General features: G+C 40.9%; 1 protein-coding gene across 3 annotated transcripts; it reads right to left on the reverse strand.

Moving 5' to 3' along the window:
• Positions 1 to 688: 688 nt before the first annotated feature.
• Positions 689 to 24,135, reverse strand: LOC145357777 (tRNA selenocysteine 1-associated protein 1-like). Of its 3 annotated transcripts, XM_080211256.1 has the most exons (10): positions 23,948 to 24,135; positions 20,991 to 21,088; positions 18,784 to 18,883; positions 17,808 to 17,863; positions 14,301 to 14,432; positions 12,486 to 12,605; positions 9,920 to 10,085; positions 8,442 to 8,475; positions 5,390 to 5,556; positions 2,113 to 2,229 (listed from the first exon to the last, which is right to left on the reverse strand). In XM_080211256.1, exons 1-9 carry the CDS (start codon positions 23,972 to 23,974, stop codon positions 5,420 to 5,422), a joined length of 870 nt encoding a protein of 289 aa, XP_080067382.1. In that variant the 5' UTR covers positions 23,975 to 24,135; the 3' UTR covers positions 2,113 to 2,229; positions 5,390 to 5,419. The 3 variants fall into 3 exon arrangements, with proteins under 3 accessions (XP_080067381.1, XP_080067379.1, XP_080067382.1); XM_080211255.1 differs by lacking the exon at positions 5,390 to 5,556 and having other exon boundaries at positions 689 to 2,229; positions 17,808 to 17,860; XM_080211253.1 differs by lacking the exon at positions 5,390 to 5,556 and having other exon boundaries at positions 689 to 2,229.
• Between the last annotated feature and the right edge of the window lie 3,620 nt (positions 24,136 to 27,755).

A 27,755-nucleotide genomic window follows, 5' to 3' on the forward strand; every position in this document is an offset into this window, starting at 1 on the left:
TCAGCACAGTGGCATAGTGGTTAGCACTGCTGCCTCACAGCGTCAGGGACCTGGGTTCAATTCCGGCCTCGGGTGACTGTGTGTTTTCCCAGTGTTTGCGTGGGTTTCCTCCGGGTTCTCCGGTTCACATTCCAAAGATGTGCGGGTTAGATTGATTAGCGATGCTCAATTGCCCCTTAGTGTCAGGGAGATTGGGAGGGTAAATACATAGTGTTATGGGAATAGGACCTTGTGGGGATTGTTATCTATGTATGGTTTGATGGGCTGAATGGCCTCCTCCTGTACTGTAGGAATTCTATGATTCTAAGGGGAAAGCAGTCTTTGGTCATCTGGGACTTTGACTATGCATCTTTACCTCACCGTATAACAATGTATTTGCCCACAACAATTGACATCTGCCGTACCTGGGTTAATTCACTTATCTGCAATATTGATCTGTTCTGAATTATACTAAACCCTGACATGTACCTGCGAGATCAACAAATTTAATGGCAGTTCAATTTAATCTCCCTCTGTATCAATATTGAAATCAATGAACCTTAATGGACCCAATACAGAGCTCTGCAGAACTTTGCTCACAAGACACCATTAATTTTTAACACTTTGGTTAAATATACTATATTATTCAACATACAGTGCAAATAAAGCTCAGAATGTACTAACTTAGATACACTGAAAACAGAAACGATAAAAGAAAATCACCTTTATTTTATTTTACAAAATAAATTTGTTTTTACAGGCTCATGAGTATAATAAAATCAGAATTGCAATAAAAGTACAACTGGAAAAATTAAAACATCAACATTTGCAAGCAGAACTTAGTGACCTTAAATAAGTACCTGTGACTTTACTTTGAACAAATAAATTTCCCAATACATTGTACCCCTTCATTAATTTACAGAACTGGAGTCCCACTGCCTGCTTTGTAACTCAGTAGTACTTTTAAATGGAGTGCAACTTGAGCATCAAAACTACCCTGGAAAAAGGACACCTGGAAATAATAGTGAGGGTTACAGCAGCAGAATTAGTGGCATTTTTAACAAATAAATCTTATTCTCTGTCATTGTAATTTTAAAACTTTAGCTCGAGTACACTGTACCTTATTTTCCAACAAAGACGCAGTCTGCTGTATACATTGTTGAAAGTCAGAAACAAACCCAAGCCCTGTGGCTTATCCACAGCTCAAAAGCCTGGGTTGGAGATGGATGCTGAGGAGAAACTATACCAATATCCTACACTCTCTGCTCACGGTTTCCACTTTGTTTTTTATTCTGACGATCCTAAAACTACAACAAAACAAAAAGGAAATTGTTAAGGGTCAGTAATGACCGTTTAGCTGGCCTAGGATTAGATGTGGACCACAAAAAAAAGATTACAGGTAGTCAGCAATATCAAAATGTCTTGGCTTATATGTTATCTCACACACACACGCACACACACAATGTAGTGAATAAACCAATACCGTATCAGGCTGTAAAAAGAGGTCATAAAAATCAACAAATTTGCTTCAAAAATGTTGCACTCTTCATGAAAAATTAATTCAGATCCTTGAGTAAGGGACCTTTGCATTTGTGTCAATTTGGTATTTGAACTTTTTACCTCCAAAACTCAAAATTGCAAAAAAGTAACAATGGATGCAAAGAAATGAGTTTAAGGCACTTTCCAGCATTGGGGTTCGTGCAATGTTTATGAACCCGTTGGGGTCTAACGTGTCATCAGAACTCCTTGGTTATGAGACTACAATGTAGCTTGTTTATCTGGCTGTTCCTACTCCTGTATAAATACTGAACTGTGAGTGCAATATTTGGACAGCACTAACTCTTAAAATTTTGGGAATAAGTTCATTTTTGTGTTTTAAAAAATATGGAAGAACATTTCTTCTGAAATCACTGTTTTGCTTCAAACTTTGCATAAAACAAGAACGAAAGGATGCAGCATTTATTAAATCTGTTTTGTCACAGTAAGAACCATCTTAAACAAGAATTGTGCCGGGACCAGAAAATCTTTGAGAACTAAGGGATTATAAAAAAATCCCGCAATGTTGCTGATCATCTGGATATAGCTTTGTGGTAGCAATATTAATCTGCTAGGCTATGGCCGAAGCAGGGATGTCAGATGCAACACTGTCCAACGGCTGCCAGTGGCAATTCATCAGGGCATCATAGAACTCTTCACTCTGTTCCATGAACTGCGCATTTGCTTCTTCAATATCCAAGTGAGGAACTGGATCTGGAAGATAACAAAGTGTGAAGGCGGCACTTCAATACATACTGCATAAAATGGAGAATATGCTTTACAAGTCAGAGAAACCTTATAATTCAAATGGTAAAAGCTTAAAATACTTCTGAGATCAGTGGGGTCAAAACATTGTATCAATAAATCACAATTCACATTTATCTTGTCACTCTGTACCCCTTCTTCTGACAGTAAGAAATCTAACGACACCAGGTTAAAGTCCAACAGGTTTATTTGATAGCACGAGCTTTTACAGCGCCGCTCCTTCATCACCTGATGAAAGGGCATCGCTCCGAAAGCTCGTACTACCAAATAAACTTGTTGGATTTTAACCTGGTGTTGAGACTACTTATTGTGCCCGCCCCAGTCCAACGCCGGCAACTCCACATCATGGCCTTCTTTTGAAATTTGCAAATATATCCTGTGCTTTTCTGAATTTAATTCCCATTACTGTCACTTGAGTATCTGAATCTTATCATTTATTTCTTGCTATCTCTTATTTAATTTCTTTTTCATTTACATTGTTCTTCTTGCTTTTGCTAATCTTTTAGCTGTATCTCTTTTAGTTAGGAGTATAGAAACAGGCGTAAGCCTTATGGCCCATTCAGCCTACGTTGTACTGTGTTAGCCACACAGTTACCTTTTTAATCCTAATTTCCTGCTGGTTCTCTTTGATTTTCTTGCTATACCTTCTGAGGTCCCCAGATGCTAATTAAGGAGGATTATGGTATTAGTGGGAGGAGTGACAAAGGGGAGCAGGGTGCGAGGCAAAAGGGGGAGTGGGGTGGCTGAAATTGGGCCGGGGGGGGGTGGGGGGAGAGGCTGGGTGTGTCTCTAGAGGAGAGTAAGCAGCATCCAATGGAAATGACAAAATCAAATCTGGAGGTTTTGACTTCAAAGTTTCCCCTCTCCATATTTACTCCCAGAACAGAAAACTATGCTCCCCCAAAAACCTTACTAGCCCAAATTATCAATGAAATTCTTTGTTCCTATCCTCACGTAATCTTGTAAATTACTGACAGAACCTTCTTATTTATATATGCCAGGCATCACCTCGTTTTACTTCACAAAATACAATCAAGGGTTTAATTACACGTGGTGGTGGCAACTATTTTGCTGTTAGCGCTGACGGGGTCATTGAAAAAAAAAGAAACTGGCTTCAGATTAAATACAGCGAAACAAGCTGCAAAGTGGACATGCCGTCTAATTAAGAACATAAGGTCATTTTCACACCTCATCATCTTGTTGCTGGATGAACCAATGAAACAGTTGCAAATCTAACAGACCATAGCAGTACTTCAATACTTCATTTAGTTATCACAATACCATCAGTGTTAATGTTACTGTACCAATAACTGTACAACATTATTGTGCACCCCTTCATAGTTAGGCTAAGTGACTCGGCACAACCTGACACATTTTCTTCATTTGTGAGCTGCACAAGAGCAGTTTTTCCTCTGCTCATGATTCCCATTGCTGATTAAAGTAGGTATTTTGAGGCCAACATCATTTGTATGTTCTGGGCAGCATGGAGGATGCCTGGCTGCCTACTGTACTACTAAAAAACATAACAATATTAGACACTAATGATAAAAACAGTGCATAATGATGCCACAATGTCATTAGTGGGCAATATGAATGTGCTGGCCCTTATTTATCAAATATATTCAACATTCACTGTAAATTCAGGCAGAAAATCTCAAAGTAGTGAGTGGTTGGTGACAAGGGCTTATTAGAATGCCTCCTCCCATTTATTACAATTCCCTCCCAATGAAATGTAAGCCATGGCTCACGGGGTAGCACTCTTGCCTCTAAATCAGAAGGTTGTGGGTTCAAGTCCCACCCAACGACCTGAGTGTTAAATCTAGGCTGCCACTCCATCACAGCATTGAGGGAATATGGCACAGTTAAAGATACTGCCATTAAAAAAGAACACAAAACTGTGTAGGACTGTGAGGTAAGAGTGGAACTAACTGAAGAGCTGGCACTGGCCTGATGAACTGAATGGCTTCCTTCAGTGCTTCCAGGTTTATGAAATTAGGTGACAAAATAATTTCTCTACAGAATGAAATAGTACCTGCTGCCTATGATGTGTAACTCTGCTTAAAGATCAGAGAAGCAGTGAAGATACTGTTTCTGAAAGTCACTTGTCTCCAAGTGCTTCTTCTCCCTCAGTGTACCAGAACAGGTGCCAGAGTGTGGCAACGTAGAACTAGGAACAGGAGTAGGCCATCTGGTCCTTCAAGCCTGCTCCGTCATTCAATGAGATCATGCCTGATCTTTTCATGGACTCAGCTCCACTTACCCGCCCACTCACCATAACCCTTAATTCCTTTACTGTGCAAAAATTTATCTACCCTTGCCTTAAAAACATTCAATGAGGTAGCCTCAATTGCTTCATTGGGCAGGGAATTCCACAGTCAGGGGATTCTCACAGTAACTTCATTGCTGTGTTAATGGAAGCCTAGTGTGACGCCAGTAAATAAATTTAAACATTGCATTATAGAGTCTAACTGCTCTGGCACCATCCTGTGTCAGAAGTTCAGAACTGCAATTTCCTTCCAGAAACAAACTAAAGTTTAAGACGCTGGGGAGGGAAGAAATTTAAAGTTTAATTGTTTAATGTTTAAACTGGCCGTAAATGTCTGGGCGAGTAATCCTTTGCTGGGACAGCCTGTGGAGTGCTGTGGACACTGAAACTGTACTTGTAATCTAGAAAAGAACATCTGGGCACTTGCAGTGAATATCAATGCTGTACTGTTCTCAATTAGCATCTTCAACTGAAGTGCTGCTTTGTAAAAGTGAAGAGGGCCAGGCTATGAAACTGATTGTTGCACAGACTCAGTGAGTGCCATAATCAATCATTGGGTGAATCCCATTGATTGCGAACATGAGGACTGAGAATGCAATCTTTCTAACCAGCTGTCAAAAACAATGAAATCATTTGTTCAGATTTACTGAAACCCAGGCATTGTCAATACAAGAAAACAGGCCCGTCATGATATTGTGTGGTTTCAGCCACTTGCCTTATACCTAAAAGATTACAACTACAAAGTCACGGAAATCCTGGACATCCAGCCACTTGTGACTCTCCCACAAGGCATTTAGTGGGGGGCACAGGAAGTAAAGTTTCTCATTGGAGACATAAACTTACATTGTCTCGCCAAGGCAAATGCGCCCCTTGTCAGCAGAACATGGAACAGCACTGGTGATTGTAGTCATGGAGAAGTCCTTGGCTCTGTCCACCCCATCCTCCTGGCTGAAGGAATATACCCGGAAAGGAGAGGCCTTGAGCAGGAAGAGGCATATTCCCATGATGCACTGAGCCAAATAAGCATAATCAGTGCATTAATGAGGCAGTTCCAGTAAAGATCCCTTACAACGCACAGGAACTCTATTTGGCCAGCACGGCAAATGCTACGCCCATTATTCATTACTTTTCAATTTCTTTTCATCCTTATAGAAAATAGCTTTAAGTAACTGCCAAGAAATTTCAGATTTGCAGAACATTTTTCCATGGATTTTATTTAGAATTTCCCAATGATAAATGTATTTTTTACTCAAATAATCTTATGGATTACACTTAACATCGTTTAACACAGCAGCACTGAGCCATACAGGTCCCAGGTTCAATCTCAGTCTGTGTTGAGTTAGCTAATTTGAGCCAGGGTTACATCAGGGGGCTAAAAGCAGCCTCCCTAGTTAGCGAGGGGAAAAATCAGCCAAGGTTTTCCACTCCTAATCATTACCCAGTGCCTCTTGCTGAAAGGTGTGTGTGTGATGTAAAGGATTGTGCTTAGCATTGATATCCCCACAATTGAACAGCCTGTTCAGGTTCACATGTTATGAATACCTGCTTGGTGAGTTACCATTGGGTGGCTGGTGCCCAAGGGACTGCAGCGCAGTCAGTGACTTCGGGAGAAAAAGGGGGAAACAATTGCCAAAGGCACTTTTGTATACGAACATTAATTCCAATTTCACAATGAAAAGTTTCACCCTTCTTGATGAACACTAGAACATTCTAAACTGGAATAAATTGGTCCAATACAGGTGCATGCAATTGCTCATGATGCACCGATAATGACAGAAAATTAATTTGAACAGAAATAGATTTTTCAAACCCCACGCAAAATAATGCCTAATGGAGATATAATGTCAACATTCAGTCAGAGGGTGCTAACTTCATTATTAAACTGGCTCGGTTTTTCCTGCAATGGTGAGCACTTCCTACATATTTTTCTGCTATTTTAGTCACAATGTGCCACAGCAGATCTGAAGCGCTATAGAAAACGGCTGATGTTTATCTTTTAGCGCCTCCAAATAGTGACCAAATATTGGAACCCAATAGGGCACCTGGGCTGTATATGTGGAATAAAGTTTCCTGCGATTTGGTGACTTTATTGTGATATTGGAATTGATGATGAAGAGGTTAGAGCATTTTACAATTTTCTAACGGTCCCATTTTAACCCCTTACCAAAGACTGTTCGTTCCCAACAGTAGAGCAATTCCACTAGCTGTATCAGAACTGAAACTGATATTCGCTGATTGCCACGAGCTCCTTCTGCACTGTTGACAGTGGGGTGAATGGGGTGACTCTTTGTCTGCTGATGGGACAGTGTCCCAGTTGGGAGTCAATGAGTATTAATTTTAATTCTGTTACTGCCATTAGAACTGATCTCCACCATGGTAAAGAATCACCTTTGGAAGGATCTCGGAGACAATAGCTTAGAAAGTTTAATGATCCACTCAGTTATCAATTTAATCTATCACACTAAGATCACTGCAAATCAGGAAATTTTTGTGTCCTGCCTAAATTCTAGTTATATTGCCTCCATTATGATTTTCATCTTGATGCTATTTTTTGATTAGCAATTAAATCTCTCATTTGGTCTGTAATAAATTCTAAGAGCACAAAAGAATTTGAAATAAATCAGACTCTTTTTGTAAACTGCTGGGAGCTAGGTAAATAAACTCAAGCCAACCGAGAAGCAAGAGAAAGCTACCTAGGAGAACAAAAACTGCCAGGATACTAAAGTCATTGCTTTTAAGCCAATGTGGCAGCATCTTGAGAAATATCTTTAGTCCTGGAAAATTGTGACCATTACTGAATTTAATGGACTGGAGAACAATAATTAACTGTTTTTAACAAGGATAACAAGAAAGCCACATAAGATCCCTGAAAAATATGTGACAGAAGTCACTTACCCCGTAATTTTCTCTTTAATTTACACCTTTCATATATTACTACATCATAAAGGTGCAGTGCCCTGGAAAATCTGGACCAGTGTCTTTAGTGGTTATTTTTATAGTTTAAAAAGGGAGCAAAATCCAAGCAGCACCACGTCAGAGGTGATGCTGTATAACTAAGTGCCAAAGTGAAAGTCTGCAGTAATCAATCAAGCAATCCGTAGCTTAACTCTGGAACAGGTTTGGAGTTTGCACATTCTCCCTGTGTCTGCGTGGGTGTTCCTGTTTCCTCCTATAGTCCAAAGATGTGCAGGTTAGGTAGATTGGCCATACTAAATTGCCCCTTAGCGTCAGGGGTTTAGTGGTGTAAATAAGTGGGGTTATAGGGATAGGGCCTGGTAGGATTGTGATCGGTGCAAACTCGATGGCTCAAATGGCCTCTTTCTGTGCTGTGGGGATTCTATGAATTCTACTTCTGGGTGAGATGATTTAAGAGTATCCAATCAATCTTCATTCATGCGTAATATAAGGCAATCTGGAATTCCCTCCAATACTGAAGGAGAGTTAATTACAAAATTTAAGGGGTTAAGAGGAAATTAAATGAACATGGAAAACATTAAAGGGTGAAAGAATTAGAGTAGGCAGCTCTGATGTGGAACTAATGCCAATAAATATAATGGACAAAATGACCTTCTGCAATGAAAAATTTAGAGAAGACTTTTTAAAAAAAACATGTATTGAGTATACATGCATATATATATTCTCACTGAAATACCAGTGAGAATCGGAGAAAAATTATGGGAATCACAGTTGAAAACATAAATAGTAAGAGTGATGGCCTTCACTGTGGACTGCTATTTAACATACCTTCTGAAATAATCCTTAAACTGGACTAACCTTAAGTTTTACTGTAAGGAAACATACAGTCAAGCCAAGTGCAGTTTCACAGAAACCATCTGTGTATGTTTGGTTACAACTGCTTGAATACTGAAGAGAAATTTTGAATTTTTGTACTTACCTTCCAAAGCATCATCTCCTACTTCTTCATAATTCTGTAAACAAAATGAATCATAAATAAATGTTTTGACTTTAAAATCTGCAAATGATAATATCCGGCAGCTTACTTTTTCCTCTGCCACCTTTCCACAAAAAGTGTTTGGAATGATCCTAACAATGGTTATTTAGAATGCAGAGGCCTATGTGAAGCAGTTGCCATTAACTTAAAAGCAATATAACCAAACAGTTTCATCAACAGGCAGAAAGGTTTTACTGCATGCTAGAACTATGCAGGGCCAAAGCTGTTCAATAAGGCCAAAGATAAAACTCTGGGTGACAAAGATAGCTACTACAAAATCTCTAGAGAGGGTCAAGGAAGCAATGAATACAATTCTTGCATTAAGTTGATCTTTCTCTACACCCTAGCTATGATTGTAACACTACATTTTGCACTCCCTCGTTTCCTTCTCTATAAAAGGAATGTTTTGCCTTTATAGCGCACAAGAGACAATACTTTTCACTGTGTACTAATACATGTGGCAATAATAAATCAAATCAAATCAAAATGAAAATAAGTACATCATTACAGGTGGTGCTGTGCCTAAGTGGTTAGCAATGCTGCCACACAGCGCTAGGATCCAGGTTTCAATTCCAGCCTGGAGTGACTGTATGGAGTTTGCACGTTCTCTCCATGTCTGCATGTTTTTCCTCTGGGTGCTCCAGTTTCCCCCCACATTCTGATGATGTGCGGGCTGGGTGGATTGGCCATGGTTTAAAAGAAAATTACCCCTTAGTGTCCCACGGTTAGGTGGATTAGCCATGGTAAATGTGTGGGTGTGCAGGGATCTTGCTATATGGTTCATAAATGCAGTGAAGGCATTTTGTTGGAACTTGGGTCTCCTGAACTAAAATATAAATAACGGTTCTATAGAATGGCACACCCTCAAAGATGAAATAGATTTCAATATACTCTCCACATTTAACACAGACAATACTAAATAAAGATATTTCTCTTTATTTGTTGCCATAACAAAATACTTGTGACAAGCTGTTTAAATATGGAACGAGCAGGACCTACACAACTCATTTATACTTGCTGAACCCGTGACTCACTTGGCTTGCCAACTGTGGAATAACTTCCACACTGAACAACCTGAAAACAAGTAGCTTCAATTCATACTTGGTGGTTTCATAATTTCAAATTACCTCAATATTCTTTCCTTTCAACTCCCTAAATTGACATGCAGCCTATGAGTAGATGGGGAGAACTTGCATGAGATAGGCAGCAAGGGCAAGATCAATCTTTCGCAACAGAAATTTCAACTTAAGTAAAAATTAAGTAGAGGGCTTATCTAGATAATACAAAATTTCCTTTATAGTTGGCCATGAGACATTGTTGACTGATTTCCATGCAACTTGTTAAACATAGCACAACAGATATACAAACCATAGTGTGACAGAAATGGTGATTTACGGCTTCAGATTTTTCAATAACTTTACCTGCATGGTACTTTGAGTATAGCCATATTGTTGGTAGCTGTAGCTATAGCTACCAGTATACTGATCATATCCCCACTGAGTGTAGTAGTTCTGGTATGGCTGGTAATACTGGTTATAGTTGTAGGTATATGTCTGACTATAGTCTGGTGGCTTCACTACGCGATTGCTGAAAGTTAAAAGTAAATTCATTTGTTACAACAAGGCAAAACAATACAGCATTATTTACAGTAAATAGCTAAGATCTCTTTCTACAATTACTGATGACTGCATGTTCTAGTTACCAAAAAGAAGCAAGCAAGCAAATGTATTTTAACTGCACTTTAGTTTGTATTTAGGATGGTCTGAAAAACAGGTCTTTTGAGTTCAGTCTTGAATATAATTTTACCCTTTTGGAATTTGGATTTAATTTTATTACCCTATGTATTATAATATATAGTACAGCCCACTTAACATCTGTTAAATGCACACCTTTTCAGGACCTTGAATCTTTTGCCATTAAGCCAATGTTTGTTAATTGTTCTGGTTAAAAGCACAAACGTGTTGGGACACATTTGCTCAAGTGCAGGATTTTTCACACCTTTTAACCGGGCACTCTCAAAAACGTAGATTCCCACTTCAGCAGTATTAATTGTTGCAAGATATGCTGCTTAAATGTCCCACCCAATAAGTCAGAATGACACATTAGCATCAATCAACCACAATATTCCTGAACAACTGTTTAAATGGCAAGAGGCAATGCTTGCTACATTGCCAAACATATCCATTCAAAAGGCAGACTATGTAAATTCAACAACGGACAGATAAACATAAAGGGCTACCATTTAGACTCTAATAGTCTTATTATTCAAGATATTAAATTTGATATTGTTCCTTTGTCTAAAAAAAAACCTCCTCAAAACTGGTGATCAAACCTGGCTGACCCACTATTTTCATCTGTCAATGATTCTCCTGTTTAATGAGCGCTTCTATGTGGGTAGAAACCACCATTAAGCCGTTAATCATGATTAAATATTCTTGCCTGAGTCAGAACATTGCGGATTCAAGCTCTAGTGCAGAGATCTACACTCGTAATTGAAGCTGACACATTCAGTGCAGTACTGAGGGAGTGCCAAGTAGCCTTTCAGATGAGATGTCAAACCAAGGCCTCAACTGCCTTCTCAGGTGATCCCATCGAAAAATTCAAACTTCTTCAGAGGACATATTCCACTGCCCAGTCCAATATTTATCCCTCAACCAACATTAAAAAGAAATTTAGTCATGCATTGCATTGCTTTTTGTGGGACCATGTTAGATGCCCATAGGCTATTCCATTCCCTACATTTACAGTGGTGATTACAATACAAAAGTACTACATGGAATTCTCTACAGTGCTTCACAGCCAAAGATCTTGAAAGGTGCTATGGATGTATATTTCTTTCATAATAGCAAACTAACATTTTCCCAAACAAACTCAACTGAGCAGCTTTTCTTAAAGATCTCTTTATCCTCTTCATTCTCTTTAGGTGCTTCAGTATCTACTTCTTTCACAGGGAATCAATCTGCCTGTCCTTACTCCTCTTGCCAAAAGCATTGCCGTACAGCACTTTGCTTGTGCAATGTCCTAACTATGTTAGGGGTTGTGGGTTTTAACAGAAAGAAAAACTGTGGTTTGTACATGTAGATTCAACAAACAACACAACACGTTTTACTGAACAACTGCTCTCTGCACTGCAGAATACAAAGCTGGAAGAAAAACAGCAATCTAAGCACACACCCTAATGACATCTCAAACAAATCGTGGTGATTTGAAATACAAAATCTTATAATAACCCACAACCTTTCTAAATATATAACATCTTGGTTCTTTGCATAGCATTTTTTCATCTCAACCTAACTGCAGTATTTTCTAGGTGGGTTTATACATGCCACTTATTCAAAAAATCTTCATTTCACACATCTACCAACTGGCACAAGGTGATTTCAATGATAGCTCAGCTAAATGTAGTGGCTAGTTAACTATATAATTTTAGGCGGCAAAAATAATTTGCCTAAAAGTAGTATTCAATGTAAATGTAAATAAAGAAATTTCTCAAGAGTTAGGGGATTTGTACAGGTGTCAAAATCATTTTTCAAAACTATTTATTCATTAAATTGAATATAAAAATGACCTCAAAGTTTTTCTGTAGATTGAACAGCAACATCACTGAGGTGTTTTATAAGCTATTGCTAGTATTTCATTCCTTCAGTTGTGAAAAAATAGGATGTTTCAGTAAAATTTGTTAGCCTTTACTAAGCAGTGAAAACTGGAGTGGAGAGCATGCTGGAACCCTGGGATGGTGATGATGGTGGTGTTGGAGGGAAATTAGTCAGCATTATTTTAATGACTCACTAAAACTTACGAACAGAGAAACATGTTAAACTTTATCATGATTCCTCAATGTGTAATTGTTTTGTATTAGTATGATACAAAAAGTGAATTTTGCAGATGTGGTACATACAAAGATCAAGAGTGGCAAAGGTTCAGAAGGGAAGAATAGTGTAGAAAGTGCAACACCCAACTTTTGTAACTTTCTCCAATGTTGCTTACGTTTTTGGTATTGCCACACTCAGCCTTAAAGCTTTGCCTCCAACACCAATTGCACCTTGGCACTCCGCAAGTGCTTGTTTCTGTTCAGCTTCATCTGAGAACTTCACAAAGCCATAACCTCTGCAAACGAAAGTGATTCTATTATATTTCAAGTCAGTGTTTTACCTTTAAACTGGTTATTTGCAGGTGAGTAGCTGGGAAGGGCAGAGAAAAAGGATGGACTACAGAATTTGGAGTCAAGGGTTACATTAAAGAGAACCAACAGCAACTTGCAAGGTTCTGACGAGTTCATGAACTATAAAAACTGCAAGCTTTAGCAATTTATTTCAACCAATTACATTAAATGTTCTTTGTCACAGCCTTTGTCTTCCCTTGTGACCAAATGCTTTAGGAATAGACTAAATTCAGACTTATTTTAATTCAAAGATATTGCATGTACTGTACTAAGGCACCAAAGCGAATAACAAGTTAATCAATGAGATACTAGCACCTGAGCAAGCGCAGAATGTAAATGCTGTTTAACAGACGAACACATGACTCTTAAATCTCATCGTGCAACTAGTTTTTCAGTTTATTTATTATTATTGCCACAAGTAAGGCTTACATTAACACTGCAATGAAGTTATTGTGAAAATCCCCTTCTCAATGCATCTAACCAGCATGTCTTTTGGACTATGGGAGGAAATTGGAGCACCCAGAGGAAATCCACGCGGACATGGGGAGAACATGTAGACTCTGAACAGACAGTGACCCAAGCTGGGAATCAAACCCAAGTCCCGGTGCTGTGGTGCAGCAGTGCTAACCACTGTGCCGCACCTGAGGGCAGATGGAGAGGGTAAGACTGGGGGCAATAAATACTAACTTGCCAGGCTCACAAGGAACATGATATTAAAAAATAAGATTAAATAAAATCAATCTTGCACACACTTAATTAAATAACTCTCGCTGACTACAGCTTTTTAAATCTATTTATTTTCTTTCTTGTAGTGACCTTCTAACATACCACTGTTGGTTACAATTTTAACTGCGGATTGCTTTAATGCCTTATTACACTATTGCCCATAGCTGGAAAGGATGAAAAAATGATGCAGGATCTCTTTCCCTTTAACTTTACACCCCTGTGGAGACATGCTGGTGTCTGTTTAGTATCTATCCACTGTGCAGTCGTTAATAGGAAGTGCCTGATACTCTGAATTGTAAGCGTCAACTTTCATCCTTCCACTCCTTGGCACAGTGTGCATGGTACTAACGCATTGTGCTGCTCTATCTATACCAATTGCCCAAAACTGCGAGGAACTACAAAAGGTCGGGAATATAACCCTATCCATCACACAAACCAACCTCCCATCCACTGACTCTGTCTACACTTCCAGCTGCCACGGCAGAGCAGTCATCATAACAAAGGATCCCATGAACCTCCCACATTCTTCCATCGGGAAAAAGATATAAACAGTCACATACCAATTGATTCAAGAACAGCTTCTTTCCTGCTGCTGTCAGACTTTTGAATGGACGTATCCTGCATTAAACTGATCTTTCTCTACGCCCTAGCTATGACTGTAACACAATGTTCTGCACTCTCTCATTTCCTTCTCAATGAACAGTATGTTTTGTCTTTATAGCGCACAAGAAACAATACTTTTCACTGTATGTTAATACACGTGACAATAATAAATCAAATCATTTAAAATATTTGGTTTTAAGACATTGCAAGTGTGGAAATTGATTATGGTGACAGCTTCTAGACCTTAATAGTGACTGCAGCAAAGAGAACATTTAATTTATTGCTAAAGTAAATATGAAATTGCCACGTACTTGGAGTTCCCCAGATTGTCCAATACCACTTTTCCTCCTCTACACGTGGGGTACTTTTCAACAAAAAACTCATAAAGCATTCCATCATCCACTTCTGGTGTTAAATCTCCAACGAACAATGAATATTCAGGACTAGGGAGAATATGTGGCAGAAAATTAATATCCAAACATTAAATGCTATTAAAAAATTCAAGTAAAAAGATTTGACATAAAGGCATTTATTAAAATGATCCTAACTGCTTTAGATACAAATTCTGGAGCAGCCACTATATTCAGTAAAAACATGCATATATACTGCCAATAAAGCCCAATCTGTCTGGTTCCCTAAAACAACCAATTTAAATAGTTAAATGAAAACAGAAAATGCTGGAAAATTTCAGCAGGTCTGACAGCATCTATGGAAGGAGAATAAAACTCATAAGTCATCCTGGTTCAAAACGTTGGCTCCATTCTCTCTCCTCAGATGCTGTCAGACTTGCTGAGATTTTCTAGCATCATCTGTTTTTGTTTCAGTTCCACTATCTGCAGTATTTTGCTTTTAAATATTTATCTGTTTTGCTGCAGGATATTATGTGACATTTAAGTTTTATACACTGGGCTTAGATTTTCATTAGCATATAGTTCTAAGTCAATGGGAACAAAGTTTAGTAAAACACAGAATATGTTACTGAAATTTTCACCATTGGATAAAAACAGCACGGCTATTACACTGGCATGAATACCACCTCAATATTTCCTGATATACAACAACTACTTACATTTATATAGCACCTTTAATCCAGGGAAACTGCCCAAGGTGCTTCACAGGACCAAAATGAGATAAATAGTGACCATAACGAGGGGTCATTAAAAGTTTGGTGAAAGAGATAAGTTTTAAAAGAGATTCTTAAAGGGAAGGAGATGACGATATTTGAGGAGTGAACTCAGGGGCTTAGGGCCTAGATAGCAAAAAGCAGAGTCACAAATAGTGGGGCAAAGAGAGTGGGGGGCTGGATAAAAGAGTTTAGGGAGGGTGAAATATGATCCACCAGCCAGTATATTGTCAGAAGCTATAGTTTCTATCAACATCCTGCGGATTATCATTAACTAGAAACTGAACTGAACTAGTCATATAAATACTGTGGCTACAAGAGCACGTCAGAGATTAGGAATCCTGCGGTGAATAATTCACCTCCTGACTCCCCAGATGTCCACCATTTTTCAAGCACAAGTTGGGAGTGCGATGGAATACTCTCCGTTGGCCTGGATGAATGCAGCTCCAACAACACTGAAGAAGCTCAACACCATCCAGAGCAAAGCAGCTCGCTTGTTTGGCACCCCATCCACAAAGATTCAATCCCTCCACCAATATGAACAGTGGCAGTGTGTACTATCTAGAAAATGTACTGCAGGAACTCACCAAGGTTTCTTAGGCAGTACCTTCCAAACCCAAGACCACTAACCGTCTAGGACAAGGCTAGCAAATACTGGGAACACTATCACCTAGAGGCTCCCTTCCAAGTCACTCATTATCCTGACTTGGAAATATATCGCCCTTCCTTCACTGTTGCCGGATTTAAATCCTGGAAACCCTCCCTAACAACACTGTGGGTGTACCTAATGTCAAGGACTGCAGAGGTTCAAGAATGCAGCTCACCAATACCTTCTCAAGGGCTACCAGAGATGGGCAACAAATGCTGACCTAGACAACGATGCCCCCAACCTCTAAAAAGTGAATTTTAAAAAGTTCTGGAGGAATCAAAGGCATTGATGTGGGTTTCCGCAGCAGATGGGATGACATCAAGGTCGGGGTAGGGAGGGGCAATGACACAGAGGTGGAAGTAGGTGGCCCTGGTAAGATATAATGGTACAGCTGATGGTACAGCTATCCCTTCACATAGGTTTCTGTCTTTCCTTAAATGTGTTTTTTCCCCTTGGCTTTCTTTCACCCAGTCTCTTTAGAAATGTTCTCTCCCAAAGTTGATTGAATTCATTTATTTTATTTTAGCTCTTAGGATTTAAAAGAAAGGAAACTCACCCTATCTTGACTTTATTTCCTTACATCTTATTTACAACCAGTACATGTTCTCCTTTGAACCAAAACAATCCATTCAAAATTATCAGATTCACAAATCCCCAACAGTTTAAGAAATATGACAAGGACATTGCCAGCAGAAATATATGACAATTTCTTTGTTTTCTTGACAAAGGATATGGGAGTCAGAAGCTCAGCTGAGAATCAAACAGGATGTCAACACTGCGAACGGTCTGATTCAGCATGAGGCTGTAGCCAGGGAAATGACATACTTGGTGATGAGGAACTTGTGACCAGGCTGAAGGCAATGGCTTTGATTTTAATGTTGAACAGGGGAAATTTGTACTTCATCCAGGACTGAGTGCTGAACAGGCAGTCTGACAATGCAGAGGCAGTGGGGATAATGATGAGTTGATGCAGCTATTATCAGTGTGCATGTGGAATTTGATGCCATATTTTTGAACGTAATCACCGAAGGGCAGTATGTTGATGAGAACTAAAAGGCGGCCAAAGATAGAACCTTGGGGGATTCCACAGATGAGGGTGTAGAAGGCATGAAGAGAAACCATTTCTGGAAATTCTCTGGTGGCGAATATATTGATAAGTTGAAAATTTATTGATTAGTCACAAATAGGCTTACATTAACACTACAATGAAGTTACTGTGAAAATCCCCCATCGCCACACTCCAGCACCTGTTCGAGTACACAGAGGGAGAATTTAGCATAGTCAATGCAACTAACCAGCACGTCTTTCAGACTGTGGGAGGAAACCAGAACACCCATGCAGACAAGGGGAGAACGTGCAAACTCCGCACAGACAGTGACCCGAGCCGGGAATCGAACCAGGGTTCCTGACGCTGTGAGGTAGCATGGCTAATCACTGTGCCACCCCAAGTAAGGACTGTCCTACCTAGCTGGATGATGGAGATGTAGTTGAATGGTGGTGTGGTCAACCATCTCAAAGGCTGCAAAGTTTGAGAAGGATGAGGAGAGAAAGTAAACCATGGCCACAGTCAACCAGTATGTTATATGTAACTTTGATTCAGACATTTGGGTGAGGTAACAGGAAACCTGATTGGAGACAAAGAGTTCCAAGAAGGATGGCCACAAATTTGGGATGCAAAATGTTCAAGGGTTTTGGAGAGGAAAGGGAGATGTGATGGAAATTTGAAAGGACTATGTGTGGGTTTTTTGAGGACAGAGCAATGGCAGCTGTTTGAAAGGGCTACAGTACTGAAGGAAAGGAAATAGTTTTCAACATCAGTGAGTCAGGACATCAGGTAGAGAACTTTAGCACTTTAATGGGAACAGAGTTGAGAGAGCAGGAGATGGATCTTCTGGGCAAAATATCAAAAGGAAGACGGTGGGAAGAGATGTGGGTTCATGGTGGCCAAATGGAAGCAAGTGAGGAAGCTGAAACAAGGACATCAAAGGTAGAAGTGAGGGAGTGAATGAACAGAACAACAGCTGTAAAAAAATTGTAGTAAATTACCTGTTATCTGGCTGCTTTCCATAAGTGGCATAGTTAAGCTTAAATCTTCTGGGCTGCTAGCAGAAATGAAACAACTTGTTATAGTACTGTAGTTTGAAATATGTCAATGAATGAGTGACTGTTTATCCAAACATCAGGAGTGGTTACTATTAATAGTAAAGCCTCAGGAAATTAATATTTTAATTTTATTTCACAATCAATTTAAAAGAGTCTTAACCTCAGCTTTAAATACCTCATGTTGTCTCCACGCAGACACGTTGTCTGTGCCTATACCATTCTATTGAAACTGGTCATTGCTCATCATTCCATCTTTGACAGATACTCTTTCAGTCTCTGCTCTGGAACTCCCTACTCAAACCTCTCACACACTCCTCTTTTTTAAACACATGCTAAAGAATATAACTTTCATCCCATTCTTTTAGTCCTACTCTCCTTATATTTTTCTCTTTTGCACTGTATGTTTTAGTCTCTGAGGTGACTTTCTAACACAAGGGCTGCTGTACAAATTCATGACAGTTGTTTAAATTGAACTCTAGAATCCTCAGTTATGTTTTCTCATTAATAAAACTTGACTTTGGAGCTGAGGTATTACGCAGTCCTAAAAGTTGTCAAATCTCCCCACCTCATTTCAAAATAGGTCTCTAAGCATTCACAGACTTATAATAAAATATACAGTAAAATACAGAATGCACTGTAATGATACTGTTACCCACATATTGTGCTATAGGCAAACTTCAAAATGTCCCAGTGTCATCATTTTGATTAGTCAACAAAATTGTTCAAATTAAACAGATTGAAGTCTTCAGGTATTGAAATTGCAGATTAAGCAATCAGAAGATATGAACAGAAATTTACCCTTGCTTTATAAATCAATACAACACAACACAGCCTCATCACAGTCAGATTACTACATTTATTCATCAATTCTTCCATAATAACTAGATAGCTTCCCCAACATTTTTACCAAAATACTTACAGGTGAAGCACCTGGAAGCTTTTTCCCATTGATCTTAAGTAGACATCGCTCTGCGGCAGCCTGGTCTGCAAACTCAACAAAGCAGTAACCTGCTGGCGTCCTGAATTTAAAACAAAGTTTAAATGAGAGAAATACTAAGAAGTTGCAACATCAGTGAATAATGTTCTTTGCACACAAGTCAAACAATTTTCTGACTGATTAACATGAGGAGTATCATGGAACCATGGTAGTCATGAGGATCTAAAAGTTATATGCTTGCCAATTTACAGCTTGTGGTACTTTTTAGAATTGATAATAAGAAATAAGTTGTATTTATATATTGCTTTTCATAACTTCAGGATATACCAAAGCATTTTAAAGCCAATAAAGTACATCTGAAATTTCAGAATTTGGTCATTTGCTTATATTGAAGCTGCACAAAGAGAAATTGCATAAATTACAAAATATGATCTTTCAGTGATGATGGTTGAGGGATAAATGTTGGCCAAGACACAGAGATATCTTTGTGGAGCTCTTTAGGATCTTTTATGTCCAAGTGGGCAAGCAAATATTTCATCTAAAAGTTGGCACATCTCAAAGCCCACAACCTTTTGATTCAGAGGTGACAGTGGCATCACTGAGTCAAGGCTGTACAGGCTTAGCAAATAACAATGCAGACAACAAAGTTCCAAATATTAAAGCCAAAGGATTAAAATTATAAAAGCAGAAAGAATAATTGTTTGCAAGTAAAACAATGTTGGCAAAGCTTGTATTATTTACATTGATTTCAATTGATTGTTCTAATGTATGGCAGATGGTGGCGCAGTGGTTAGCACGGCTGCCTCATAGCACCTGGGACATGTGTTCAATTCCGGCTTGGGTCACCATCTGTGTGGAGTTTGCATGTTCTCCCCATGGTTTTTCTTCCGGTGCTCCGTTTTCCTCCCACAATCTGAAAGATGTGCTGGTTAGGTGCATTGACCCAAACAGGTGCCTGAGTGCGGCAACCAGGGGAATTTCATAGTAACTTCATTGCAGTGTGAGCCTTACTTGTGACTAATAAATAAATAAAGTTTACTTGTACACGCACCAAGGGAATGCAATAGAGAAAAAAAAGCTTTCCCTCATACCCAGGAACTGTTGGATTAATACAATAGTGACAATTACTGAAAGTTCAGATGATTAACTATCGGTCAATACTCAATGCTAGCACTCTCACCCGAAGTTTTGTGTTCAAGCTCCATTTTGAGACTTAAGCACATAATCTTGTCCAACACTTCAGCTGCATCTCTGGAGGTACCATGTTTCAGCTGAAATGTTCAACTTAGTTCCCATCTGACCTCCTCACTAGATTCACAAAATCCCAAGATTCTATTTTAAAGAAAAGCAGGGAAGTTCTCTCGGTGCCCTAACTAACAGTTAACAAATATCATAAAACTGAAGCATTCCGATGAATTATTTGCTGTGAGGGGCACCATGCTGTACGAATTTGCTGCCACATGTCCCGACTTTATGAATGTGACTACACTTCATAAAGTGTGCCACTGGCTCTGAAGCACTTTAGCATTATATAAATGAAAGTTCTTCCTTTAACACATCAACAACTCAACACAAATCAGTTAAAAGAAAAAATTTTACACATTCAACTCTACTTAACTAAATGGAAGTTGTAAATCCCGAATCATTATTTTTTAAGGAAGGATATACTGTAACCTGCCTTTTTATTTTACAGCTGCACTACCAGGTTTTAGTTGTACAATTTTTAAGTCATTCCTTTTGCGTAATGCAAAAAGCACAGCCCCTTCACCGGACTTTTCCATTGAGAAAACAAAAATAAGGGCAGTCAAATAACTATGAATAAAATTCTGCTAAGTTCATGACCCGGTGACACAGTGGTTAGCCCTGCTGTCTTGCAGCGCCAGGGACCCAGGTTCGATTCCTGGCTTGGGTCACTGTCTGTGTGGGTTTCCTCCGGGTGCTCCCGTTTCCTCCCACAGTCCAAAGATGTGCAGGTTAGGTGGATTGGGCAGGCTAAATTGCCCCTTAGTGTCAGGAGGACTAGCTAGGACTAGCATAGGGTTATGGGGATGGGGGTGTGAGTGGAATTGTGGTTGGTGCAGACTCAATGAGTCGAAAGGCCTCCTTCTGCACTGTGGGATTCTATGATTCATGGCTTTGATACGTAATGATAAATAATCATTATTTGTAAATATAACAATTGTTCTTACCCTGTCACTCGATTACGAATAATCTTTACACTTATTACAGTTTCACCCATTGTGGCAAATGCTCTTGAGATAAAATTTTCATCCATGTAATTTTCCAACTGCAGAACAAAGTACAGAATGTGTCCAAAAGTTAATTCAGTGTGCATCGGGATAGTTGAATGTACATTTAAATCAAAGTAAAAAGTTTCAGTTTTAGATATTAGAAAGAAATTCTTTGCCCAAAGGCCGATAACTGGCAAATGTTTTCAAACAATGGTTCTTACGATGCAGTCAGATGTTGACTGGGAGAACTAGGGTACTGACAGAACAAATATGCCTATTCTCATCCTGACACTTTTAAAATATAATTAGGATGAAAGTTGATATTCACTTTCACTGAAAGTAGTTGAGACCAAACCATTGTGTGATTTAAAGAAATGAGATATAGCTCTTTGAGCTAAAGGGATCAAAGGGTATGGTGGGGGCAGGAAAAATCAGAATATTGATCTACTCCTGCTTCCATTTTCTACGTTCCTATATTCATTCCCCCAGAACAAAACGGCTAAGTTACATCATATTATTCATTCGTGCCAACCTGGCCATCGCTGGCTAGCCAGCATTTATTGCCAATCCCTAACTGCCCAAAGGCAGGTCAGAATCAATCACATTGCCGTGGCTCTGGAGTCACATGTGGGCCAGACTAGGTAAGGATGGCATGTTTCCTTTCCTCAAGGACAATAGCTAACCAGATAGGTTTTTCCGGCCATCGGCAATGGTTTCATGATCATCAGTAGATTCTCAATTCCAGATTCTTTTTATTGAATTTTTTATTAAATTGCACCATCTGCCGAGGCAGGATTTGAACCTGGGTCCCCAAAACATTAGCTGAGTTTCTGGATTAATAGTTCAGTGATAATACCACGAGGCCATTGCCTCCCCCACACCAACTGACTCAAGAACAGCTTCATCCCTGCTGCCATCAAATCTTTGAATGGATGTACCTCGCATTAAGTTGATCTTTCTCTACATCCTAGCTATGACTATAACACTACTTTCTTCACTCTCTTGATTTTCTTCTCTCTGAACAATATGCTTTATCTGTATAGCACCCAAGAAACAATACTTCTCACTGTATGCCAATACATGTAAAAATACTAAATCAAATTAAAAAAATGATGGCCATTCTCTCATGACAACGCTCATAATTACTGGCTGTGCTCTTGGGGTACATATCCAAACAAAGGCGGACATTTTCAGGTCACAAGTCATTTTGTTCTTAGCCGATTACCAAGAGGCACAAACAAACTCCTAACTTTCCCTCATTCTTTTGAGGACCACATGTCACCTCCTCTTCACACTCCTGCACTTAAAGTTAAGAAAATGTGGGAAACTGAATCAATGCCCATAATACATTTGAGTACATACCAGTGCTCTTATAACACAGTTCCTGTATATTCTAAAGTAGACTATGCTCCCAACCGTAATCCACACACCTGGGCAATTCTCAGCCCCACTTTCCCACTTGATCCCCATATCTCTTGATTGCCCTAGAGTCCAAAAATCTACCTCAACTTTGAGCATACACAACAACTGAACATGCATATTCCTGCTGAGTTAATAAATTCTGAAGATTCACAACTGTCTGAAAGAGACTGGCAATTTTACATCAGGAACTAACTGTCCTGAGCATCAGCAACAGCGGTTGGTGAACATCAGATCTTTAATAATAAACTTCAGATCATTTACATACAAAATGCTGATCAAGGTGACCTGTGCTCCAGAGTCATACTGGCAATTACGCTGTGACAGTTAACACAGTGAAAAATGTTGGCAAAAGAACGTGTCTATAAACGAGGAAGCAAAGGACAGGAAGTTGGTATCCTACACAGGATGTTCAGCATTACACAAGTACAACCTACATTACAGATTATTTATCTACAGGTTTTTTCAACACAGATCTGGAGAAATTTAAATTTAGTAAACCTGGAGTAAAATGTTCATCTCATTAGTAATAATCCTGAAACTATCAGATTTGCATAAAAAATACTAATGTGCTTCAGTATGAGTCGTCATTTACCCGGTCTGGCCAACACGTGACTGCAGACCAACAGCAATGTGACTGACTCTAAACAGTCCTTCCGAAATGGCTGTAAACAAGCCACTGGGCTGTCAGTGGCTGACCAAGAGCTATCCAAGAGCAATTAGGGATGGGGAATAAAAGATGGCCTCCCCAGCAATACTTGAATTACAAAGGAAGAACATGGGAACAAGGAGCAGAAGTAGGCAAAGTCAGCCCTTCGAACCCGCTCTATCATTCAATGAGATTATGGCTGATCGCTCCCTGGCCTCAAATCCACTTCCCCACCTGTTTCCCACATCCCTTTTTCTATTAGAAATATACCCATCTCCTTCTTGAAACCATTCAACGATTCAGACTCCACTGCTCCAGGGGCAGCGAGTTCCACAAATTTATCACCTTATGCAAGTAGTTTCTTTTCACCTCAGTTTCAAATCTACCTCCTCTCAACCAACACCTGTGATCTCTTGTTCGAGATTATCACATAAAAGCAATAAGAGCACTTTAGTCTACGCTTACTTTATCAATTTTCGATTGGCTCCCATCTCATCTTTCTAAACTCCAGCAAGTATGAGCCCAAAACAGGACACAATAGTCCAAAATAGTAACTTGCAAATAAATGTTTAGAATTGCACACTGCTGGGTATACTGTATTGCTAAAAAGAAAGCCTTGTCAAAGTTTTTCACCCTGCACTCAACAGGACAAACACAAAAATGGCAAAATAACAACACTTTATATAGGATAAAAGAGTGCTAGTGTAAAAGAGTGTAGTGGATAAAGTTATTGCGTGTTAATTCTCTGTGTGTTTGGTCAGTGGGCCTAGGTTGCAGGGTTCAGCTGCTCTCCTGCCCAGGTTAGCCGGCTCGGCCCGGCTCAGGCCGGTACGAGCCTCACACTTACATCGCCCATCCACAGGCTTCGCGACATCTTCCCTTCTCTCTGAGTTACGGAGCTCCCGGCGAAGGGGGTAGTGTGGGTGAAACTAAACCCGGGCCGCGGTGCTGAACGAACGGCTGCAGACAGCGGACCCCAAAACTCATCCACAGGCCGCCTTCACAACACTTTCCCTCCGCCTCCCCGACTGCAACTCCCCGCCGCAGCGCCACCCGCAGCAGCGGAGGAGTCACTGCACCGTCACCGCAGCAGCGGACGACTGACGGCAGCACCACCCACTGCAGCGGAGGACGCACTGCAGCGCCACCCGCAGCTGCGGAGGACGCACTGCAGCGCCACCCACTGTAGCGGAGGACGCACTGCAGCGCCACCCGCAGCTGCGGAGGACGCACTGCAGCTGTAGCGGAGGACGCACGGCACCGCCACCCGCAGCTGCGGAGGACTGATGGCAGCGCCACCCGCAGCAGAGGAGGACTCGCTGCAGCGTCACCAGCAGCACTGGAGGACTCGCTGCAGCGCCACCAGCAGCACTGGAGCACTGACTGCAGCGCCACCAGCAGCAGAAGAGGACTCGCTGTAGAGCCACCTGCAGGGGCGGAATATTTGACTGCCGACTGAAATACAACTTGGTCAATACTCATCTATGTGTGGGGTTGGTGGGATGGGAGATGTATGTTGAGCCATGGTGGCACAGTGGTTAGCACTGCTGCCTCACAACACCAGGGACCCAGGTTCAATTCCTGGCTTGGGTCACTGTCTGTGTGGGGTTTGCACATTCTCCCAGTGTCTGCATGGGTTTCCTCCGCGTGCGCCAGTTTCCTCCCACAGTCTGAAAGATGTGCTGGTTAGGTGCATTAGCCATGCTACATTCTCCCTCGGTGTCCCTGAACAGATGCTGGCGTGTGGTGACTGGTCGATTTTCACAGTAACTTCATTGCACTGTTAATGTAAATCTACTTGTGACACTAATAAATAACAAAGAGGGAAGGCGGGGAGTGAGTTGGCTAGAATGAGAATGTCTGAGGAGGCACAGAGAACTACACTCCTACATTATAATAGTGATTAGAATCACAGAGTGGACGAAGTATAGAATCCCTACATTACAGAAGGAAGCCATTCAACCCATCAGGTCTGTGCTGACTCTCTGACAAAGTATCTTATCCCAGCTACCCCCAAAACCTTACTAATCCCCCTAACCTATACATCTTCGGGCACTAAAGAGCAATTTAGCATGGCCCATCAACCTAACTCGCACATCTTTGAACTGTGGGAGGAAATTGGAGCAGACATGGGGAGAACATGCAAATGTGACCCAAAATGGAACTGAACCCGGGTCCCTGGTGCTTTGAGGCAGCAGTGCTAGCCATCATGCCACCCTCTTATTAAAAGGCCTTCTTTTATATTTTCCTTCATGGGATGTGGGTGTCCCCGGCAATTAAAGACCATCATTTCTTGCCCAAAACCCAATTGCCCTTCAATGGCTTTCGAGGCCATTTAAGAGGGCCCTTGAGACCACATTGCTATTAGTCTGGAGTCTCATTTAGGCTAGACCAGGTAAGGACGACAAATTTCCTTCCCTAAAGGGAATTAATGATTAGTAAATGGAATTATATAACAATAATAGTGAACCAGCTGGGTTTTTACAACCATTGCAGATACCCGTCATGGTCACTACCATGGAACAGTAAGTCGTCTCACCAGACCAGGTTAAAGTCCAACAGGTTTATTTGGTACGAGCTTTCGGGGAGTGTCTGAAGGAGCGGCACTCCAAAAGCTCGTACTACCAAATAACCTGTTGGACTTTAACCTGGTGTTGTAAGACTACTCACTGTGCCTACCTCAGTCCAATGCTGGCAACTCCACATCATAGCTACCATCATGGAAACCAGCCTTATATTCCAGATTTATTAATCGAATTCAAATTTTACCAGCTGCAATGCTAGGATTTGAACACATGTCCCCAGAGTTGCCCTGGCCTCTGGATTACTAGCCAAGTGATATTACAAAAAAATCAAGCTTGACGCTGCTGCCGGCTATGACAACGTTCTTTCTGAGTTCCTCAACACCTTGGCCCAAGTGCCCTCTGCTGGTTGGCTCAGTCCCTCAAAAGGGTTATCGACAAAGTAAGACTGCCTAAACCCTGGCACATCTCAAAAGTCACCAGCCTCCCAAAACCAGCTAGAGACCCAAACTTATCTTCAAGCCACCAATCAATATTCTACTTGCTGCACGCTTCAAGGTCTTAGACATCACACCTTTCAGCAGATGGAGCCGGAGGTGGAGAGCTTAAAAACTGACCAAGCTACAGCTTTCTGGCAAGGGTGTAGCACAGACAACCAGGTACTTGCCCTGACCACCTTCATTGAAAATGCCTTCATAGCGAGAGGTTTCGAGTATAGGGGCAGGGAAGTGTTGTTGCAATTATACAGGGCCTTGGTGAGGCCACACCGAGAATACTGTGTGCAGTTTTGCCCTCCTTTTCTGAGGACCCTTTTCTTGCTCTTGAGGGAGTGCAGTAAAGGTTTACCAGGATGATTCTGGGGATGGCGAGACTGATGTATGAGGAGAGATTGACTAGTTAGGATTGTTTTCACTGGAGTTCAAACGAATGAGAGGGGAGATCTCACAGAGACTTATAAAATTCTAACAGGACTAGGCAGGATAGATTCAAGGAGGATGTTCCCCATGGTAGAGGGGTTCCAGAAAAGGAGGCCAAAACTGCACACAATAGTTTAGATGTGGCCTTGCATTAAGCTGATCTTTCTCTACACCCTAGCTATGACTGTAACACTATATGCTGCACGTTCTCCTTTCCTTCTCTATGAATGGTATGCTTTATCTATAAAGCGTGCAAGAAACAATGCTTTTCACTGTATGTTAATACATGTGACAATAATAAATCAAATCAAATCAAAAGCCATGCAGGGTGGCGCAGTGGTTAGCACTGCTGCCTCACAGCGTCAGGGATCCGGGTTCAATTCCTGGCTTGGGTCATTATCTGTGCATTCTCGCTGTGTCTGCAGGGGTTTCTTCCCACAGCCCAAAGATGTGCAGGGTGGGAGAATTGGCCATGGTAAATTCTCCCTCAGTGTGCCTGAACAGGTGCCAGAGTGTGGTGACTAGGGGATTTTCATTGCAGTGTTAATGTAAGCTGACTTTTGACTAATAAATAAACTTTAGGGCAGCACAGTGGCACAGTGGTTAGCACTGCTGCCTCACAGCACCAGGGACCCGGGTTCAATTCTGGCCTCAGAATTTGTGGAGTTTGCACATTCTCCCCATGTCTGCATGGGTTTCCTCCCACAGTCCAAAGATGTGTGCAGGGTAGGTTGATTGGCCATGCTAAATTGACCTTAGTGTCAGGAGATTAGCAGAATAAATATGCGGGGTTATGGGAATAAGGCCTGGGTGGGATTATGGTTGCTGCAGATTGGATGGGCCAAATGGCCTCCTTCTGGGTACTGCCTCTTAAACCAGCGCGTCGTTTGGACTGTGGGAGGAAACTGGAGTACCTGGAGAAAACCCACACAGACCTGGGGCAAATGTGCAGACTCTGTCCAGACAGTGACCCAAGCTGGGAATTGAACTTGGCAGCAGTGCTAACCACTTGCCACCGCGCGGATGCTCAAACCTCAAGGTCCTCAGCTCTTGCCATTATCCACTTGACTGCAGACTACTGTGCACCAGTTTAGTCCAACTCATCCCACTCCAGTCTTGTGGACGCCCAGCTCAATACAACAATGCATATCATCTTGGGTAACCTCCGATCAACTCAGCTCCCTCAGGCTCCCAGTCCTGAGCAACATCCTGCCCC

Source organism: Carcharhinus amblyrhynchos, chromosome 24 (assembly GCF_965287045.1).
Source record: "Carcharhinus amblyrhynchos chromosome 24, sCarAmb.v2.hapA, whole genome shotgun sequence".
NCBI lineage: Eukaryota > Metazoa > Chordata > Chondrichthyes > Carcharhiniformes > Carcharhinidae > Carcharhinus > Carcharhinus amblyrhynchos.